This window comes from Heterodontus francisci, chromosome 4, assembly GCF_036365525.1.
Source record: "Heterodontus francisci isolate sHetFra1 chromosome 4, sHetFra1.hap1, whole genome shotgun sequence".
Classification (NCBI taxonomy): Eukaryota; Metazoa; Chordata; class Chondrichthyes; order Heterodontiformes; family Heterodontidae; genus Heterodontus; species Heterodontus francisci.
In genome coordinates this window covers 61,750,066-61,768,288 of record NC_090374.1, presented here as the reverse complement: position 1 = coordinate 61,768,288, position 18,223 = coordinate 61,750,066, and the positions used below count along the sequence as shown (strand labels likewise).

Genomic DNA, 18,223 nt, shown 5'->3' with positions numbered 1-18,223 from the left:
AAGAAAGAGTGGCAAAGCTTATGTGATAAAGAAACACTGACCAAGAAATTGGATTGCACCGGAATTGGAGCACATTCCCGATGCACTGCACACATTCATTGAGGCCCATTGGTAGAATCAAGACAAACTGTTCCTCTGGACTCATTAAGATACCATCGATGAACTGTGGCACCAGAAGAAGCTAGCTGGCAGTTAGAGGCAGGCAGCAGCAAGATCAGCTGGCTCAGACACCAACCCCGGGTTTCAGAAGAGTTCAGTGAAAGGAAATGGTGAATTGGGGTCACGGGCTTTGAGCACTGGCCAGCAGTGGGTCATGGCAGTTTTAATGTGGAGCTGGGATGAGCAAGTAAAAAACCTTTAAACTTACCTTTTGAGTGGTAACTACCAGCGGGCATATTTAGCAAAGGAATCTGAAACAGGCATGAAGACATGACTTGCATTTGCATTGGGCCTAATGCTAATTGTAGGTCAGCACCAGGATGCCTGCTGTGCACCCCTAACCAATTGGACCCTTAGGTGCCTGTTTTAGCCCAGTAAAATGATGGGGGAGCCCAGCACATCAGTGCGAAAGATAAGGTTGAAGCATTTGCAACAATCTTCAGCCAGAAGTGCCGAGTTGATGATCCATCTCGGCCTCCTCCTGAAGTCCCAAGCATCACAGATGCTAGACTTCAGCCAATTCGATTCACTCCGTGTGAAGGGGCAGCACAATGGCGCAGTGGTTAGTACTGCAGACCCACAGCTCCAGGGACCCGGGTTCGATTCACAGATGCCTGTGCAGAGTTTGCAAGTTCTCCCTGTGACTGCGTGGGTTTTCGCCGGGTGCTCCGGTTTCCTCCCACAGCCAAAGACTTGCAGGTGATAAGTAAATTGGCCATTGTAGATTGCCCCTATAGGTAGGTGGTAGGGAATATGGGATTACTGTAGGGTTAGTATAAATGGGTGGTTGTTGGTCGGCACAGACTCGGTGGGCCAAAGGGCCTGTTTCAGTGCTGTATCTCTAAATAAAAAATAAATAAATAAAAATGGGCACAGTGCCATTGAATTTGTACTCCTGTATGTTAGACACAAGCACAGCATTTATAGGTGTAATTTTCCTGAGATTTTTGTGCACTGCTTTTTTTATATCAGGACTCAATAATATACTGTGACATACACAAGGCACTAAGTAATTTGGAAAAGTTGTAATTAGATTAGAGATACAGCACTGAAACAGGCCCTTCGGCCCACTGAGTCTGTGCCGACCATCAACCACCCATTTATACTAATCCTACACTAATCCCATATTCCTACCAAACATCCCCACCTGTCCCTATATTTCCCTACCACCTACCTATACTAGTGACAATTTATAATGGCCAATTTACCTATCAACCTGCAAGTCGTTTGGCTTGTGGGAGGAAACCGGAGCACCCGGAGAAAACCCACGCAGACACAGGGAGAACTTGCAAACTCCACACAGGCAGTACCCAGAATCGAACCCGGGTCCCTGGAGCTGTGAGGCTGCAGTGCTAACCACTGCGCCACTGTGCCGCCCTAATAGCCACCCACCTTCCATAATATGGACACCATGGGCTATTTTGTTTTGTATTAGGTAGTACCACAACAGGATTCAGGCACAGACAACTTTAGCAACGCTGCATGTTTCATTAGGTTGCTGGGAATGTAGACACTTGGGAAATGTTTCTGCATATCAACAGTCAGTAAAATACCTCACCTCAGCAAGTATGTTCTGGCAACCCTGGTTCAACAAGTGGTATAACCTCATTAGCAGGCTTGCATCACAGTGGCGCAGTGGTTAGCACTGCAGCCTCACAGCTCCAGGGACCCGGGTTCGATTCCGGGTACTGCCTGTGTGGAGTTTGCAAGTTCTCCCTGTGTCTGCGTGGGTTTTCTCCGGGTGCTCCGGTTTCCTCCCACAAGCCAAAAGACTTGCAGGTTGATAGGTAAATTGGCCATTATAAATTGTCACTAGTATAGGTAGGTGATAGGGAAATATAGGGACAGGTGGGGATGTTTGGTAGGAATATGGGATTAGTATAGGATTAGTATAAATGGGTGGTTGATGTTCGGCACAGACTCGGTGGGCCGAAGGGCCTGTTTCAGTGCTGTATCTCTAATCTAATCTAATCACATTGCTCAACAGGGATCTAAAGCAGCTCTGAAGGATTTACATGTCTCACTAATGACAAAATCACATGTACGGTAATATAAAAGTAGGTCATTTGGAGGGAGATAAAGGGAGTAACAGAGCAGTCTACTGGGGAGAAAAGGTTTCCTTATGGCAATGGGTTGCATGAGGAGAAATGGATTGATCAAGACAAAAATACATGCGTTGTACACGAGAGTTAAGCTTTGTAATAATAGAAGAGTAGATTTCAGACATGTACAAAATACCCAGAGCCTCTCCCACATCTTATAAGGTCATCTGAACCCTTCATTGTATTGTTGCCTTGAAATTAATTCGTCAGTTATTCTACATGTATCATTGACAGCATTGAGTGGTTGACAGAATTGATCACACAGGGAACAAATTATGGAAAAGAAATCGTCAAAATATTTCAAAGGCTAAGAATTTTTCTTTGATTACCCTGCATTCTAGTTTACTGACTGCAATTAGTGGCTTGTAATGAGTGCCTCTCACTTTCAACACATGCAGCTCTTAATCTCCAATCTTATAACTTTGTTTGGTCTCTACCACAGAAGAAAGTTGTTACATTTTTTAATGAATTCATTTTGAGCACAACCCAACCAAGGCAGTATAGACCCTTTAAACATCTTTTTTTGTAATGTTGAAAATGTGGTGCAACATGTCTCATTTCTTTGGTGGGAGGGGAAACAGTAACTTAGCAACACATTTAAGAGAGACGTAACTGTGAGAAACTTTCTGTAGCTGTAATCAAGACTGTCTCATTGGGATGTTTTAGTTTGCAATTAGTTTATATCAACAAATTACAGTCATTAAATAAAAAGTGACCCATCTGTTTGAGAATGAACATATGGAGCTAGCTGGTGTCTTGGACGCAGGCTTAGATTTTTGGCCAAGTTGAGCCTGGAGAGTCCAATGGAAAACATAATATCTGTGTCCTAGGATGTATCCTTCTGTATGAGGACGTTTACTGACTCTCTGGGAAAAATGCCGCGCTTAAGTCATAGTCAGAGAGGTGGCCAAGCTGAAGAGTTCATCTAGGCAGGATGCATTTTATTCCTAATTTTCTCCACAAAGTCATAAACATTAACTTACAAATTCTAGGCACAAAACCCAGTCTTTATTATATGTGTGTTTTAAGAAGAGCTCTGTTGGCTGATTTATTTTTTCAAGTTACTTTTTCACCTTGTAGAAAGCGTTTTTGTCTGTACATTTATGTGTACAATAATATGCATTGACGCGATGCTTTTCACCACCCCCTCGCCAGCCCCAATTCACAAAAACCCCAAGTCACAAACACAGATCTGTATTATTGTTGATCGACTTATAGTTTTTGTACTGCTTTAGTTTGGTGTCAAATATATTCAGCTACGACAATAACAGAAAAAATAAGAAAATCAGAAATGCCTTTACTACTAGAATAGGTGCAGGTCTAAGCTTTGACATAACCAGTTAATCCAGTTAACATATATTGCAGCCTTCAGTTGTCCATCTCTTTCTTTGTTTAAAGGAATTATTTAACAGAATGGAATGCAATTTCCTTTGTTCACTTCTGATCTTTAGCTTTATATAGTGCTTCCTTGCCCAATTGAAACATACTCTCAACAAAAACAATTTGAGTTGCTGTGATTAACTCCTGCAAAAAAGAGCTAAACAAATATTTGATTAGGAATGGGAATGAAGGCTACAGAGATAAAGATCAAGACAGAACTTTGATTGCTACAGGGAATACAATAGACCCTATGCTGCTGGCTTCACGGAAATGTCACTTCTAAAAATTAAGTGGCGAGCATTGAATGATGGGTTAGAAAAAAAGGTAGATTTCAGGGGCCAATTAACCTGCCTCCCCTTGCCTGTAAAACCTCCCCCCAATGTTTCCACAGATTAGTTTTGAATTCACCCCCCCCCCCCCAGTTAAAGTGCAGCCTGTGTCATTTGGTGCTGGACAAGGTGAAACAGCTGGTTCTGGCCTGCATTATTCAGTCCCTTTAGAATCCTAAGAACAGTAATCATATCACCTTTCTGCTCTTTTCCAGTTAAGAACATGCCCACAATTTGCAGGTGATACCAAAATAGGAGGTATAGACCAACTAAAATTGAAAAGGGATAATGTTAAAATGGGAAGTTGTGCTAAAAAAGTGATAGATGGAATTCAATGTCAGTGAGTGTGAGGTGATGCACTTTGGTTAAGAAAAAGCAATATTTGTAACTTGTATGCAAGTAGACTCATTTCTGTGGAAGAACAGAGGGACTTGGGATGCCGGTACACAGAATATTAAAGGCAACACCTCAGGTTGATAAGGCTGTTTAAAAAAAGCTAATGGAATTTGGATTTTCTCGCAAGGTACAGAATATAAAAGCCAAGAGGCAATGATGATTGTACAATACTTTAATAAGAGCTTGGTTAGATTAGTGTGTGCAGTATTAGGCTCCACACTATAGTAACGATATTTCGATGGGGTACAATGTAGATTCTCTAGGATGCTGGTGTAAGGAAATGCAAATACTTGGAACAACTTGCCCACTTGCTTTAGATACAATAGATTATGGGGTAATACAATAGAAGTGTTTAAAATTAGGAAAGGACAGGGAAGGGTAGAGAGAAGTAGCTGAGGATCAAGAAAGGAGGAGCTATTGATACAAGATTAAATGCAAAAGATTTGGAACAGAGATTTTGGCAAATCTTCTTGACACAGAGATTTCTGAGACTGGAATTCACTTCCAGGGTTAGTGGTTAAGGCAGAAATGATGTTCACATTCAAGATTAGACTGGTTAGGTGGCTGAAGGAAGAAAAGTTGAAGAGATGTGGGACCAGCGTTGCTATATGTACGGATCTGGAATCTACAAAAGCAAAACTTAAAACTGTGTGCAATCACTAATAGTAAAAACATCTGATGACTTCTATAGAATAGTAACAGAAAGCTGGAGAGCAAACAAAGATACAATATGCTCTGGGTGGTTTGAATCACAAACACAAATTTTCTCACTCCTGCGGCTTCTAACATTATCCGAAGCCCTCAAAAATGTTCCTCTATTGTAATATACTACCAGCCATCTGCTGTTCTCTGTACAGAAGATGTTAATTAATATTCTAATAACATAGTGTAATAAATAAGTCTCAGCTTTTCTTCCTGTCACATGCTGGTGTCTAACTGGCAAAACTTGGCAATGGTGGAGAAAAACATTGGCATAAATGGCGATTGGAAGGTAGTTCATTAAAACAAACAAAGAACTTTCTTGTATGGATGTTACAAAACTGCTGTTCTGTTATGCTTTATGGCTTCATCGGAACCCATGGATTGTAACTTTCTCCGAGGCAACTGTTTCTCTACTTCTAATACGCTATTGTTACTAGCTGCTCTTTATTTGGGTGCTTCTATTTCTCCTGAGCAAAAACTGACCTACTTTGAACATCAAGTAAAATAAACTTGATCAGTTCACTTATGAAGTTTACTAACAATTCAAAATGAAAATAAATTGTATTCAATCACCACCCAAAGCCTACAAAAGAAAAGGTGATTAAGATTCAAAAGAAGGGGATCTGGAAGGTACATTGTGGAACATTGCAACATTACTTTTGATTTATAATAATGTTAAATGTGTTCATCACTGCAGAAGTTCCTCAGGGTAATGTCCTAGGCCCAACTATATTCAGCTGCTTCATCAATGACCTTCCCTCCATCATACAGGCAGAATTGGGGATGTTCGCTGATGATTGCAGTGCTCAGTGCCATCCGTGGCTCCTCAGATACTGAAGCAGTCTGTGTCCATGTGTAGAAAGACTGGGACAAAGGCTTGGGCTAATAAGTGGCCAGTAGCATTCATGCCACATAAGTGCCAGGCAATAACCACCTCCAACAAAAGAGTATCTAATCACCTCCCCTTGACATTTACTGGCATTAGCATCATCAACTCCCCCACCATCAACATCCTGGGGTTACCACTGACCAGAAACGTAACTGAACCAGCCACATAAATACTGTGGCTACAAGTGCAGGTCAGAGGCTTAGTATACTGTGACAAGTAACTCACCGCCCAACTCCTCAAAGCCTTTCCACCAACTACGAAGCACAAGTCAGGAGTATGATGGAATGCTGGAATACTCTTCATTTGTCCAGATGAGTGCAGCTCCAACACCACTCAAGAAGGCCTACTTTTGAACTTTAATCATCCAGATCAAACCAGCCTGCTTGATCAGCACCTCATATGCCACCTTAAACATTAACTCCCTCCACCACCAGCGCACTGTAACTGCAGTGTGTGCCATCTACAAGATCACAACAGCAACTCACCAAGGTTTCTTCGACAGCACCTCCCAAACTTATGAATCTACCACCTAGAAGGACAAGGGCAGTTGGTGCATAGCAACACCACAACCTGCAAGTTCCCCTCCAAGTTACACACCATCCTGATTTGGAAATATATTGCCATTCCTTCATTGTCGCTGCATGAAATTCCTGGAACTCCCTCTTTAACAGCACTGTGGGTGTACCTACACCATAAAGACTGCAGTGGTTCAAGAAGGCAGCTACCACCACTTTCTCAAGATCAATGGATGGGCAATAAATGCTGGCATTGTCAGTGGTGCCCACATCCCGTGAACAAATAAAAAAATTAAATGTAGTCTGTGTATATGTGCCAAAGAATAACACATACACTCTAAGAGCACTTGATGACTTTAACATATTTATATCAGTTTTTGTAAGGAAGTGCTAAGGATGGATGTGAAAAGATCAAGAGTGCATCAGTTAAGATGTTAGGGTAGATTTTCAACTTGCTGCCTGGACAGGAAGCTAGTATTGCATATGGGGCAGGCATTATAGAAACAATTGAAGGAAAAGAAATGAAAATCGAGCAGTTTCTTTAACAAGCAGCTTATCCACGATGACAGTTTAACACCTGGAAGACAAATATCTACTACATTATCTCTGAGTTAGAGGTGCTGTAGAATCAGCCAACACTCTATAGGAAAATGAAGGGATGTGATATTGTGATAGACACTGAGGCTTCGGTCCGATGATGAGCACATCTGACCACAGAACAGGCAAGACAAGTGCGATGGTTTCATATTCTGAACCATACAGACCACAAAGGTTTCATGTTCAGTTTCTGGATTGCAATGAATGAGTTCATCTCTGTAACTCAGCAAAACAGTCTGAGCTAAGGAGAGGAAAATTCAGCAAGAGATTCCAAAATTGATCACTCGCCCATGATATCTGGTGCAAAGTACTCAACAGGTAGATGTTTGGTGAGAACAGGATTCATTTGGCTCTGATCCCAACCATAACACAGGTCAATGTCTCTAGGACTGCAAGAAGAAAGTTGGTGGAGGTGGAAGGGGGAGGGGATGAGAAATATCAGCATCGTCAGTGCATAAGGTGAACATTGTTATAAATAGCAGTTGATCTCCCATAGTGTTGCTCACATAAAGTAACAAGGTTTAAGCTATATGATGTCCAACATATTATGTTCCCGATTTATGAACAGATTGAATGTGACATTCGGGTTTTATTACAAAATATTTTGGAAATACTATTGGTATTTTCAGACTCAAGTTATATCGTTTGTATGGATAATAGATGCTTCCATGATTTCCACCTTTTCCCTTCCCCCACCCCATCTTCCACACCCCCCCCCCCCCCCCCCCCACCACCCTTTAAGTTTATGAATACCAGCTCTGAAAAGCCAATTGGGTATATTTTAAATACTAAGTGTGCTTACACTTCCATCTATGAAAATGTGCCCCCCCAAAAGGAAAAGCTCTACACCAGCATCCCTGGTTCAGACACAGGAACTATCTTTAAACCCTTTAACGTCTTAATTTTTACTATGTTTACTAGAGCAGTAAGCAAATTAAGATACTTGAAAAGTTGGTTGGTATATGATACAGAGGCTGCAGCTAAAGGGTTTCTCCTGTGAACCTGTTCATCACTCTACTTCTCGTTCCTCCTTGAAGAAGCTCCTTAAAACCTATCTCTTTGGCCAAGCTTTTGGTCATCGACCCTAATATCTCCTTATGTGGCTCAGTGTCAAATTGTGTTTGATAAAGCTCTTGTGAAGTGCTTTGGGAGATTTTACTGTGTTAAAGGCACTATATGAATACAACTTGTTGCTGTTGGAAGCATCAAGCTCAGGCGAAGACATGGACCTTCAAGATGAAAGCTTGCAAAAAATGGCAGGAGGAAGTGGTGCAGTAGGAAAGTCCATCAGTGTTGGAAAGGGTACACTGCAGGGAAAGGTGGAAGCAGGGAGTGTGTTGATGAGGGGTCTGATGTCAGATGGGTGATGCAGCATTACCCAGTTCCATTTACATGGAACTAGGATCTCAATCAGAGATAGGATCAAAAGAAGGTAAGTTTAACCATGATGACAGGTAGGACAGGCAAGTGACATATATAATGTGACAAAAAATGCAACAGGAAATAAATGTTCTACATAGAGGCAGTGTGCATTATTTCAAACCATTAGCATACTAGAGATATGTGTTGGAGAAAAATATATGCTGGTTATTAAATTAATTGCAGGCTTATGAAAATTGGCTTCACACTGATCATGGTGCCATTTTCATTGCATAAGGCCGCTCCTAATGCCTTTCACATTACTCTGTGACAGCTGCTCGATTTATTTAGATATTTTTATTGGTAGCATACAAAGGCAGAATGGCCCACTCCTAATATCAGATAAAACACGTTCAATAATTAGTGCATTCATGTAGTATAATTATATTGCAAAACAATAAATTGCTTTTAATTTCTTATTACGCTGCTGCAGTTAGTGTTACAGCAAAACAATACAGGATTGTGAAGCTCTTTCAGTAGATTGATGCTATTAGGTATCTTTGTTAATTTAATAGGTAAGCATTGTTATAGTTTTTCATGGTAGAATTTAATGTAGCAGTATAAGAAAGAACAGACTGAATTTCAACAGTCATTCTCATTACAGAAACTTCCCAGAGTAAAAATGTGGTGTTGATAAAACAGTGAGGCCCATATGTGTGGCAGTTAAAGTCAATGGGAGTTCTCACAAACTATTCATCAATGCCTGGCTATGTTGGCTTTACTGTCTGACATGAGATAATTGCTGTTTAGACATTTTTGTCTCTTTCCTAAATTCTTATTCCAAAGTATACAAACAATGTTTTTGAATCATTTGTACAGAATTCCTGTATCATATCCTTGTCAGTGTACATATTGTCAAATTATTTAGTTTATTCTATGAATATGTATCGCATGAACCAGAAAGCTACTTCTTAAGTAAATTCTTTTTGAAGTAAGAGAAAGTCAAATGTATTTTTAACATATCAATGTGAACAATAATTGTGTATTGCAGATGGGAACTTTGTTTCTCACATGTATTTTATTGCAGATCTGCTTTAGAATCCAGTACAGCTGGAATCACATAAAGATAGATGCTGACATGTGAGTTACACCTACGCAATTGCTTTAGAGTTACAACTTGTGACTGCATCTGACCATTGTATATCTTTTCACAGCTGGATAAAATACATGTAAGCCAGCAACGGCAAAACTGCTTCACTGGCCTGTAGGGAAGGCTAATCTGCTAAGGCACTTTGTGGTCAGATAACACTGCCAGCTCTGCCCTTGATGGTTAAGCATTGTTGTTATTTATGTTGCTGTTGGGGACAGGGGTACATCTAGAATGTGTACACAAAATGGGTTCTTTTGATGGTGTACAAGGTGTCATTCATTTTTCTGTGCTGCTCCTAACAGCAGGATACAACTGGCCAAGCAGTAAGTGCTCTATCAGCATCAGCACTGAACGCTTGCAGGTTCTGTAATATTGGGCAAATGCAGACACAAAAGCCTGAATTTGTGTCACGGAGGCAGGAAAGAGGAGCCCGGTCTGATTTCGAGTCAGCAACCTGCCTCGGGTAAGATGCTAATAAAGGTTCAGCTTTTCATAGGAGTGAGTCCTTAACTGACATGGAGACTGGCTTCCAGTCCAATTAGAGCCAGTGGGGGTGGGAATGGAGGTGGGTCAGATGAAGTGTGGACTTCATTTAGACATCCCACAGCAGCCATCACTGAGGGAAAAATCTGCATTTTAGATCAAAGCTTTTCACTTCACCAGAGGGAAGATAGATGTCACAAGGGAACTGGGGGTCTGGCACCCAGGGAAGGGCATACCCTCACTTCATTGATGTCGACCTGGATCTAATGTTGGAGGCCATGAGGCAGAGGAAGGAGGTTCCTCTTCCAGGAAGGTGACAGGAGAAAGTGGCAGATCCTGTCTTGAGGATATGGTCTCCATTGCGTTCCTGCCCCTCTCTCCACTCCTATGGCCTCCTGATGCCTCTGGGTCTTCCCTTCCTGCAGAGGATGTTACACCTCATTGCCACTGGGCCCAAAATCTGGCAGTTGTGCCCCCTGCTCCTCTGCCCCGCAATGCCGGATGGGTGGGGTGACAACCCGATTTGATGCCTGTGTGCTGAGTGCCCACTCTCCCTGCCACCTGTGCAGCACCAAGTGCCGAGTCCCCCTTTGCCCCGCTGACCCTATTATGAGGCGGTGGTGATGCCCTAGGGCATTCTTGATTAGCTCCCAGCTGTGTACCCACCTCCCCTCAGCTGTTCAGAAACTGACAGCTTCTAAACCTGTTCACTCCTTTAAATATTCCATCCATCCCCTTCAAAAAGCTCTCATGAACCTTTCAACAAGCTTAACTGCCCTCCATTGGGAGGAGAGTGGGACTTACATCCTGCCCTCCCCTCGCCCTGGTGATTATTGCCGGTGCTGGGATTGGTACCTTGAAATTGGCACGCTGCCAAATTTTATCTGATAACTCTCCTATGAAATGCCTTGGGACATTTTACTCTATTAAAGTCCCTAGTTCCATTCAAGTTATTGTTGTCTTGGTCACAAAACTGTACTAATGTTTGGTACCAATTACCTCCAAATTAACAAGCAGCATATATTCCAGACCCCACTGCCCCAACTCCATTCCCGACTTCCAGGGGCCATGAAAATTCAGCCCAAAATCTTTACTACATAGTTGGGGATAAAGTGGCTCAAGGCTAACTTCAGAACAGCATCACTGACTGAGCAGCACCTGGATGAAATAAATTTTTCTGATGTTCCTTGTTCTGGTGGCCTCACAGACGCTGCTTGCTTGAAAGCTGGGTCAAAGCTGTAGGTTTTAAGGAGAGCCTTAAAGGAGAATCGAGCAGTAGTTTAGGGAAGGAATCCCAGAGCTTAGGGCCTCAGCAGCTGAAGGTGTGGCCGCCAATGTTGGTGCAATTAAAATCAAGGACATGCACAGGGCCAGAACTGGAGGAACGCAGAGATCTTGGAGGTTTATAGGGCTGGAGGAGGTTATAGAGACAGGGAGGTGCAAGGCCATTCATAGACCAGGAGCCATTATAGGTCGGTGAGCACAGAGGTGATGGGTGAGTGGGACTTAGTGCTATTTAGGATGTGGGCAGTAAAGTTTGCTTGGGCTCATGTTTATTGAGGACACAAGGTGCAGGAAAGCATTGGAAAAATCAAGTGTAGTGATAACAAAGGCATGGGTGAGGGTTTAAGCAGCAGATGAGTAGTATCAGTCACGAACAAGAGTGCAACTGCAATGACACGTTTCATAGGTAAATAAGGCTGCAGTTATGCTGCACATTGCAGCAGGTAATTTTGGGTTCAGCCATAAGAGCTCAGTGCACATGCAGCTTTTTTTGAGGTTAGAAGGGCACAGGGTTGGAGCGCCAGCTTATTACTAATATTAAAAAATGTTTCAAAAGTGTCTAAATGATTCAATTGACCACCTAGGAACCTTGTTTCAGGTTGGATTTAGGTGTGGGATATAACAAAACAAGAATTTCAGTGTTTGATTTGTATCATTCAAATTGATAGCTTTAACATGGAAGCTACTCCTTTGCTAGCTACAAAATAATAAAGGGAGACAGCCAAGCCATGAAAAGTCAGTCAAGATAATGTTGCATTTATCTAGGTATGGATTATATTATAGAGGTCAACAGCAGGTGTTAAATGCTCAGATCTTAGGACACTAAGAGCTTAACTTCTCATTAACATTCCATGTAATCATCTTCATGACACTGTTTTCTTTGATCACGATTGGTTGACTTCAAAGGAACATAAGAATTTAAGAATAGCAGTAGGCCATTTAGCCCCTCGAGCCTGTTCTGCCATACAATGAGATCATGGCTAATCTGTGACCTAACTCCATAAACCTGCCTTTGCCCCATATTCCTTAATACCTTTGGTTAATAAAAATCGATCAATCTCAGATTTAAATTTCACAATTAACACAGCATTAATTGCTGTTTGTGGAAGACAGTTCCAACCCTCTACCACCCTTCGTGTACAGAAGTGTTTCCTAATCTCACTCCTGAAATGTTGGCTCTAATTTTTAGACTCTACTCCCTAGTCCTAGATTTCACCAGTAGTGAGAAAAAAATTCTCCCTACCTACTCTATCTACTCCCCTTAATATGTTGAAAACTTTGATCAAATCATCCCTTTACCTTATAAATTCAATAGAATGTAACCCTAGTTTGTGCAATCTCGCCTTGTAATTTAACCCTTGGAGTCCAGATAACATTCTGGTAAATCTATGCTGCACTCCCTCCAATGCCAATATAGCCACAGTACCCTAGGTGTGGTCTATCTAGGGCTTTGTGTGGCTGAAGCATGACTTCTACCCATTACCACTTTTGATTCTTCTCATTACCTATTGACATTTTACTGATTAACGTCCCTGGACCCCACGTCTCTTTGGACTTCGACTGTTTCTAGCCTTTCACCATTTAAAAAGTACTCTGATCTATCCTTTTTAGGTCCAAAGTGGATGACCTCACATTTGCCCAAATTGAAATCCATTTTCTACAGTTATGCCCATTCATTTGATCTATCAATATCTCTTTACAGTTTTATGCTTCCATCCACACTGCTTACAATAAGACTGGCATCGACCTAGGCACTGGACATGTTGAAGGCACACCCACCCTTTTAAAACCCTTCTCACGAACATCTGGGGACTTTGGCCAAAATTGAGAGAGCTGTTCCACAGACTAGTCAAGCAACCGCTTGACATATTCATCCTCTTGGAATCTTACCTGTCAGCCAATGCCCTAGTCTCCATCATCATCATCCTTGGCAGGGCAGACCCATCCAAGGTGGTGGCACAGTGTACGGGAGGGAGGGAGTGGCCCTGGGAGTCTTCAATATTGACTGCAGACCCCATAAAATCAGGTCAAACATGGGCAAGGAAACCTCCAGCTGATTACCACCTACTGCTGTCCCTCAGCTGATGAATCAGTGCTCCTCCATGATGAACACCACTTAGAAGAAGCACTGAAGGTAGCAAAGGCACAGAATGTACTCTGGGTAGGGAACTTCAGAGCCCAACATCAACAGTGGCTCAATAGCACCACTACAGACATAATTGGCCAAGTCCTGAAGGACATAACTGCAAGACTGAGCCTGCAGCAGGTGGTGTGAGAACCAATACGAGGGAAAAACTGACTTGACCTCGTCCTCACCAATCTACCTGTCGCAGATGCATCTATCTATGAGAATATTGGTAAGAGTGACCACTGCACAATCTTTGTGGAGACTAAGGGCTGGACTTTATGGTGGGCAGGGAGCAGCTGTCCACCAGCGGAAAAGTCAGTGGCGATCTCGCCTCTGCCGGGCCTGGGGACCGTAAAATCCGGTCTGGATCCTCAGGCCCTTAACTGGTCTTAGGCGGGACTTACACCTCATTGAGGTAGGAAGTCCAGCCTAAAAGAGCTGCCAGCCAATCAGTGGGCTGGCAGCTCTTAGACCCAGCAGTGCCACAGGGAGCGGTGGCCACTGCTGGGACTGCAACCCAGCTTCAGGATGAAGATAATGGACAGCACCAGAGAAAAGGTAAGTATTTGGGGCTTCGCTGGGTGCAATCGGTCGGGCCCTAGTGAGGCAAAGGACATTGGTTAACGGGGCGGTGGATGTGTTGGGCATTTGGGAAAATTGGGGCTTCGGGTGCGGCCCTCTGTGGGGCACAGGATGCCTGATCGGGAGGCCCCCCTCACCCCGAGGCCACCAGAAGGCCGCCTAGTTTTAATAAAGGGCTTTTCTGAAGCCTCAGCCGCCCGCCAGCCAGCTGTAAAATCCCCGTGGCAGCAGCCAGAGGCCCTTAGGTGGCCGTTAATTGGCCTCCTCCCCACCCCACCACCAGCCCGTTCTTTTGGGGGAGGCATAAGATTTTGGCCGAAGTCCCTTCTTCAAACTGAGGACAGGCTCCATTGTATTGTTTGGCACTGCCACTGTGCTAAATGGAATAGATTCCGAACAGATCCAGCAGCTCAAAACTGGGCATTCATGAACCACTGTGGGCAGCAGAATTATAATCCATCACAAGCTGTAAACCCATGGCCTGGCATATCCCTCACTCTACCATTACCATCAAGCCAGGGGATCAATTCTGGTTCAATGAGGAGTGCAGGAGAGCAAGCCAGGAGCAGCACCAGGCATACCTAAACTGAAGTGCCAACCTGGTAAAGCTACAACACAGGACTACATGCATGCTAAATAGTGGACGGAGCATGTGACAGACAGGGCTAAGTGATCCCACAACCAATGGATCAGATCAAAGCTCTGCAATCCTGCCACATTCAGTCATGAATGGTAGTGAGCAATTGAACAACTAACCAGAGGAGGAGGCTCCACAAACCTCCCCATCCTCAATGCTGGAGTCCAGCATGCCAGTGCAAAAGACAAGTCTGAAGCATTTACAACCAGAAGTGCCGAGTGGATGATCCATCTCAGCCTCCTCCAAAGGTCCCCACCATCACAGAAGCCAGCCTTCAGCCAATTTGATTAATTCCATGTGATATCAAGAAACAGCTGAGCACACTGGATACAGCAAAGGCTATGAGCCCTGACAAAATCCTGGCTGTTGTGCTGAAGACTTGTTCCAGAAATAGCCAGTCTTCTAGCCAAGTTGTTCCAGTACAGCCACAACATTGCATCTACCTGACAATGTGGAAAATTGCTCATGTGTATTCTGTCCACAAAAAGTAGGACAAATCCAATCCTACCAATTACTACCCCATCAGTCCACTCTTGATCATCAGCAAAGTGATGGAAGATGTCGTTGACAGTGCCAGTAAGCGACACTTACTCACCAATAACCTGCTCATCGCTGCTTAGTTTAGGTTCTGCCAGAACCACTCAGTTCCTGACTTCTTTACAGCCTTGGTTCAAACATGGACTCGAGTTGAATTCCAGGGGTGAGGTGAGACTGACTGCCCTTGACATCACGGCAGCATTTAACTGAGTATGGCATCAAGGAGCCTGAGCAAAATTGAAGTCAGTAGGAATTGGGGGAATGCTCTCCACTGGCTGGAGTCATATCTACCACAAAGGAAAATGATTACAGTTGTTGGAGGCCAATCATATCAGTCCTAGGACATTACTGCTGCAGTTCCTCAGGGCAGCGTCCTAGGTGCGAGCATCTTCAACAGCTTCATGAATGACCTTCTCTTGATCTTAAGGTCAGAAGTGGGGATATCCATTGATGATTGCACAGTGTTCAATACGATTTACAACTCCTCAGATAACGAAGCAGTCCGTGGTCGCATTCAGAATGACCTGGACAACATTCAGGCTTGGGCTGATAAACCTCAAGCAATATTTGCACCACACAATCGTCAGATAATAACCATCTCCTACAAGGGAAAGTCAAACAATCTCCCCATGACATTCAGTGGCATTAACATCACTGAATCCACCATCATCAATATCCTGGGGGTCACCATTGACCAGAAACTGGACTGGACCAGCCACATAAATACTGTGGCTACAAGAGCAGGTCGGAGGCTGGGAATTCTGCGGTGATTAACTCACCTCCTGGCTCTCCAAAGCATTTCCACCATCGACAAGGCACAAGTAAGGATTGTGATGGAATACTCTCCACTTAACTGGATCAGTGCAGCTCTTAAGAAGCTCAACACTAGCCAGGACAAAGCAGCCTGCTTGACTAGACCCCACCCACCACCTTAAACATTCAATCCCACCACCAATGCACCCCAACTGCAGTGTGTACCATCCAGAAGATGCACTGCTGCACATTGTCAAGGCTTCTTCGACAGCATCTTCCAAATCCATGGCCTCTATCACCCAGAAAGCAAGGACAGCAGGTGCATGGGAAATCACTGTTATATTCTGTCTGATACTTGTTAAAAAGGCTATCTGGAGGACAGTAATATTTTCAGCTAGTTCCTTTCCTTTAGGAAGAGTTAGATCAGTCCTTCAGACCCATTCAAGTATCTTTGGTTTCTGTCTTTCTCAACCTTTAGAGTGATCATCTGAGAAGTACGTCTGATCCAGGAGAGCCCCAAAAAGGGGTGAAGATTATAATCCACTGCACTGCCACTCAGCCAATTTCCAACCAGATTAATAATTTGCCTTCAATTCCATGAATTTCAACTTTAGCTAACATTCTCTTATGAGGGACTTTATCAAATGCCTTCTGGAAGTCCATCTGAATAATATCCATGGCCATTCCTCTGTCTACTACTTCAGTCACATCTTCAAAATATAGAAACAAAGAAACATAGAAAAATAGGAGCAGGAGTAGGCCATTCAGCCCTTCGAGCTTGCACCGTCATTCATACGATCATGGCTGATCATCCAAACTCATTACCCTGTTCCCACTTTCTCCCCGTATCCCTTGATCCCTTTAGCCTTAATATATTCTTGAATATATTTAATGATTTGGCCTCAACTGCATTCTGTGGTAGAGAATTCCACAGGTTCACCACTCTCTGGGTGAAGAAATCCCTCCTCATCTCAGTTCTAAATGGCTTACCCCTTATCCTTAGACTGTGACCCCTGGTCCTGGACTCCCCCACCATCCTGCATCTCGTCTGTCCAATCCTGTTAGAATTTTGTAGGTTTCTATGAGATCCCCTCTCATTCTTCCAAACTCTAGCGAAAATAAGCCTAATCGACCCAGTCTCTCTTCATAAGTCAGTTCAACCATCCCAGGAATCAGTCTGGTGAACCTTCACTGCACTCCCTCCAGAGCAAGAACATCCTTCCTCAGATAAGGAGACCAAAACTGCACACAATATTCCAGATGTGGTCTCACCAAGGCCTTTTATAATTGCAGCAAGACATCCTTGCTCCTGTACTCGAATCCTCTCACTATGAAGGCCAACATACCATTTGCCTTCTTAACTGCCTGCTGCACCTGCATGCTTATTTTCAGTGACTGGTGCACAAGGACACCCAGGTCTCGCTGCACCTCCCCCTTTCCCAATCTATCGCTGTTCAGATAATAATCTGCCTTTCTGTTTTTGCCACCAAAGTGGATAACCTCACATTTATCCACATTATACTGCATCTGCCATGTATTTGCCCACTTACTCAACCTGTCCAAATCATACTGGAGTTTCTCTGCATCCTCCTCACAGCTCCCACTCCCACCCAGCTTTGTGTCATCTGCAAACTTGGATATATTACATTTAATTCCCTTATCCATATCATTTATATATATTGTGAATAGCTGGAGTCCTAGCACTGATACCTGCGGTACCCCACTAGTCACTGCCTGCCACTCGGAAAACGACCTGTTTATTCCTATTCTTTGTTTCCTGTCTGCCAACCAGTTCTCTATCCATGTCAGTACCTTAACCCCAATCCCATGTGCTTTAATTCTGCACACTAATCTCTTATGTGGAACCTTATCGAAAGCCTTCTGAAAGTCCAAATACAACTCATCCACTGGTTCTCCCTTATCTATTCTACTAGTTACATCCTCAAAAAATTCCAGTGGATTTGTCAAGCATGATTTCCCTTTGGAAGAAGAAAGAAATCCATGTTGACTTTGTCCGATCGTCATTGTTTTCCAAGTGCTCTGCTATTACATGTTTTATAATGGATTCTAGCATTTTCCCCACTACTGATGTCAGGCTAACCGGTCGACAATTCCCTGTTTTCGCTCTCCTTCTTTTTTGGCCTCCTTGTCTCGGGAGACAATGGGTAAGCGCCTGGAGGTGGTCAGTGATTTGTGGAGCAGCGCCTGGAGTGGCTATAAAGGCCAATACTAGAGTGACAG

At 43.4% G+C, this 18,223-nt stretch overlaps 2 protein-coding genes across 2 annotated transcripts in view; both read right to left on the bottom strand.

The window, feature by feature from the left end:
• Nucleotides 1-18,223, bottom strand: part of LOC137369063 (brevican core protein-like) — a 212,996-nt gene that overhangs the window by 118,865 nt on the left and 75,908 nt on the right. The gene's annotated exons all lie outside the window — the stretch shown is intronic.
• LOC137368594 (mucin-17-like) overlaps nt 1-18,223 on the bottom strand; it is a 117,349-nt gene that overhangs the window by 56,056 nt on the left and 43,070 nt on the right. Inside the window, exon 5 of the mRNA XM_068028741.1 lies at nt 16,570-16,692. Within this exon, the coding sequence (XP_067884842.1) occupies nt 16,570-16,692 (123 nt within the window). The remainder of the gene's footprint in view (nt 1-16,569; nt 16,693-18,223) is intronic.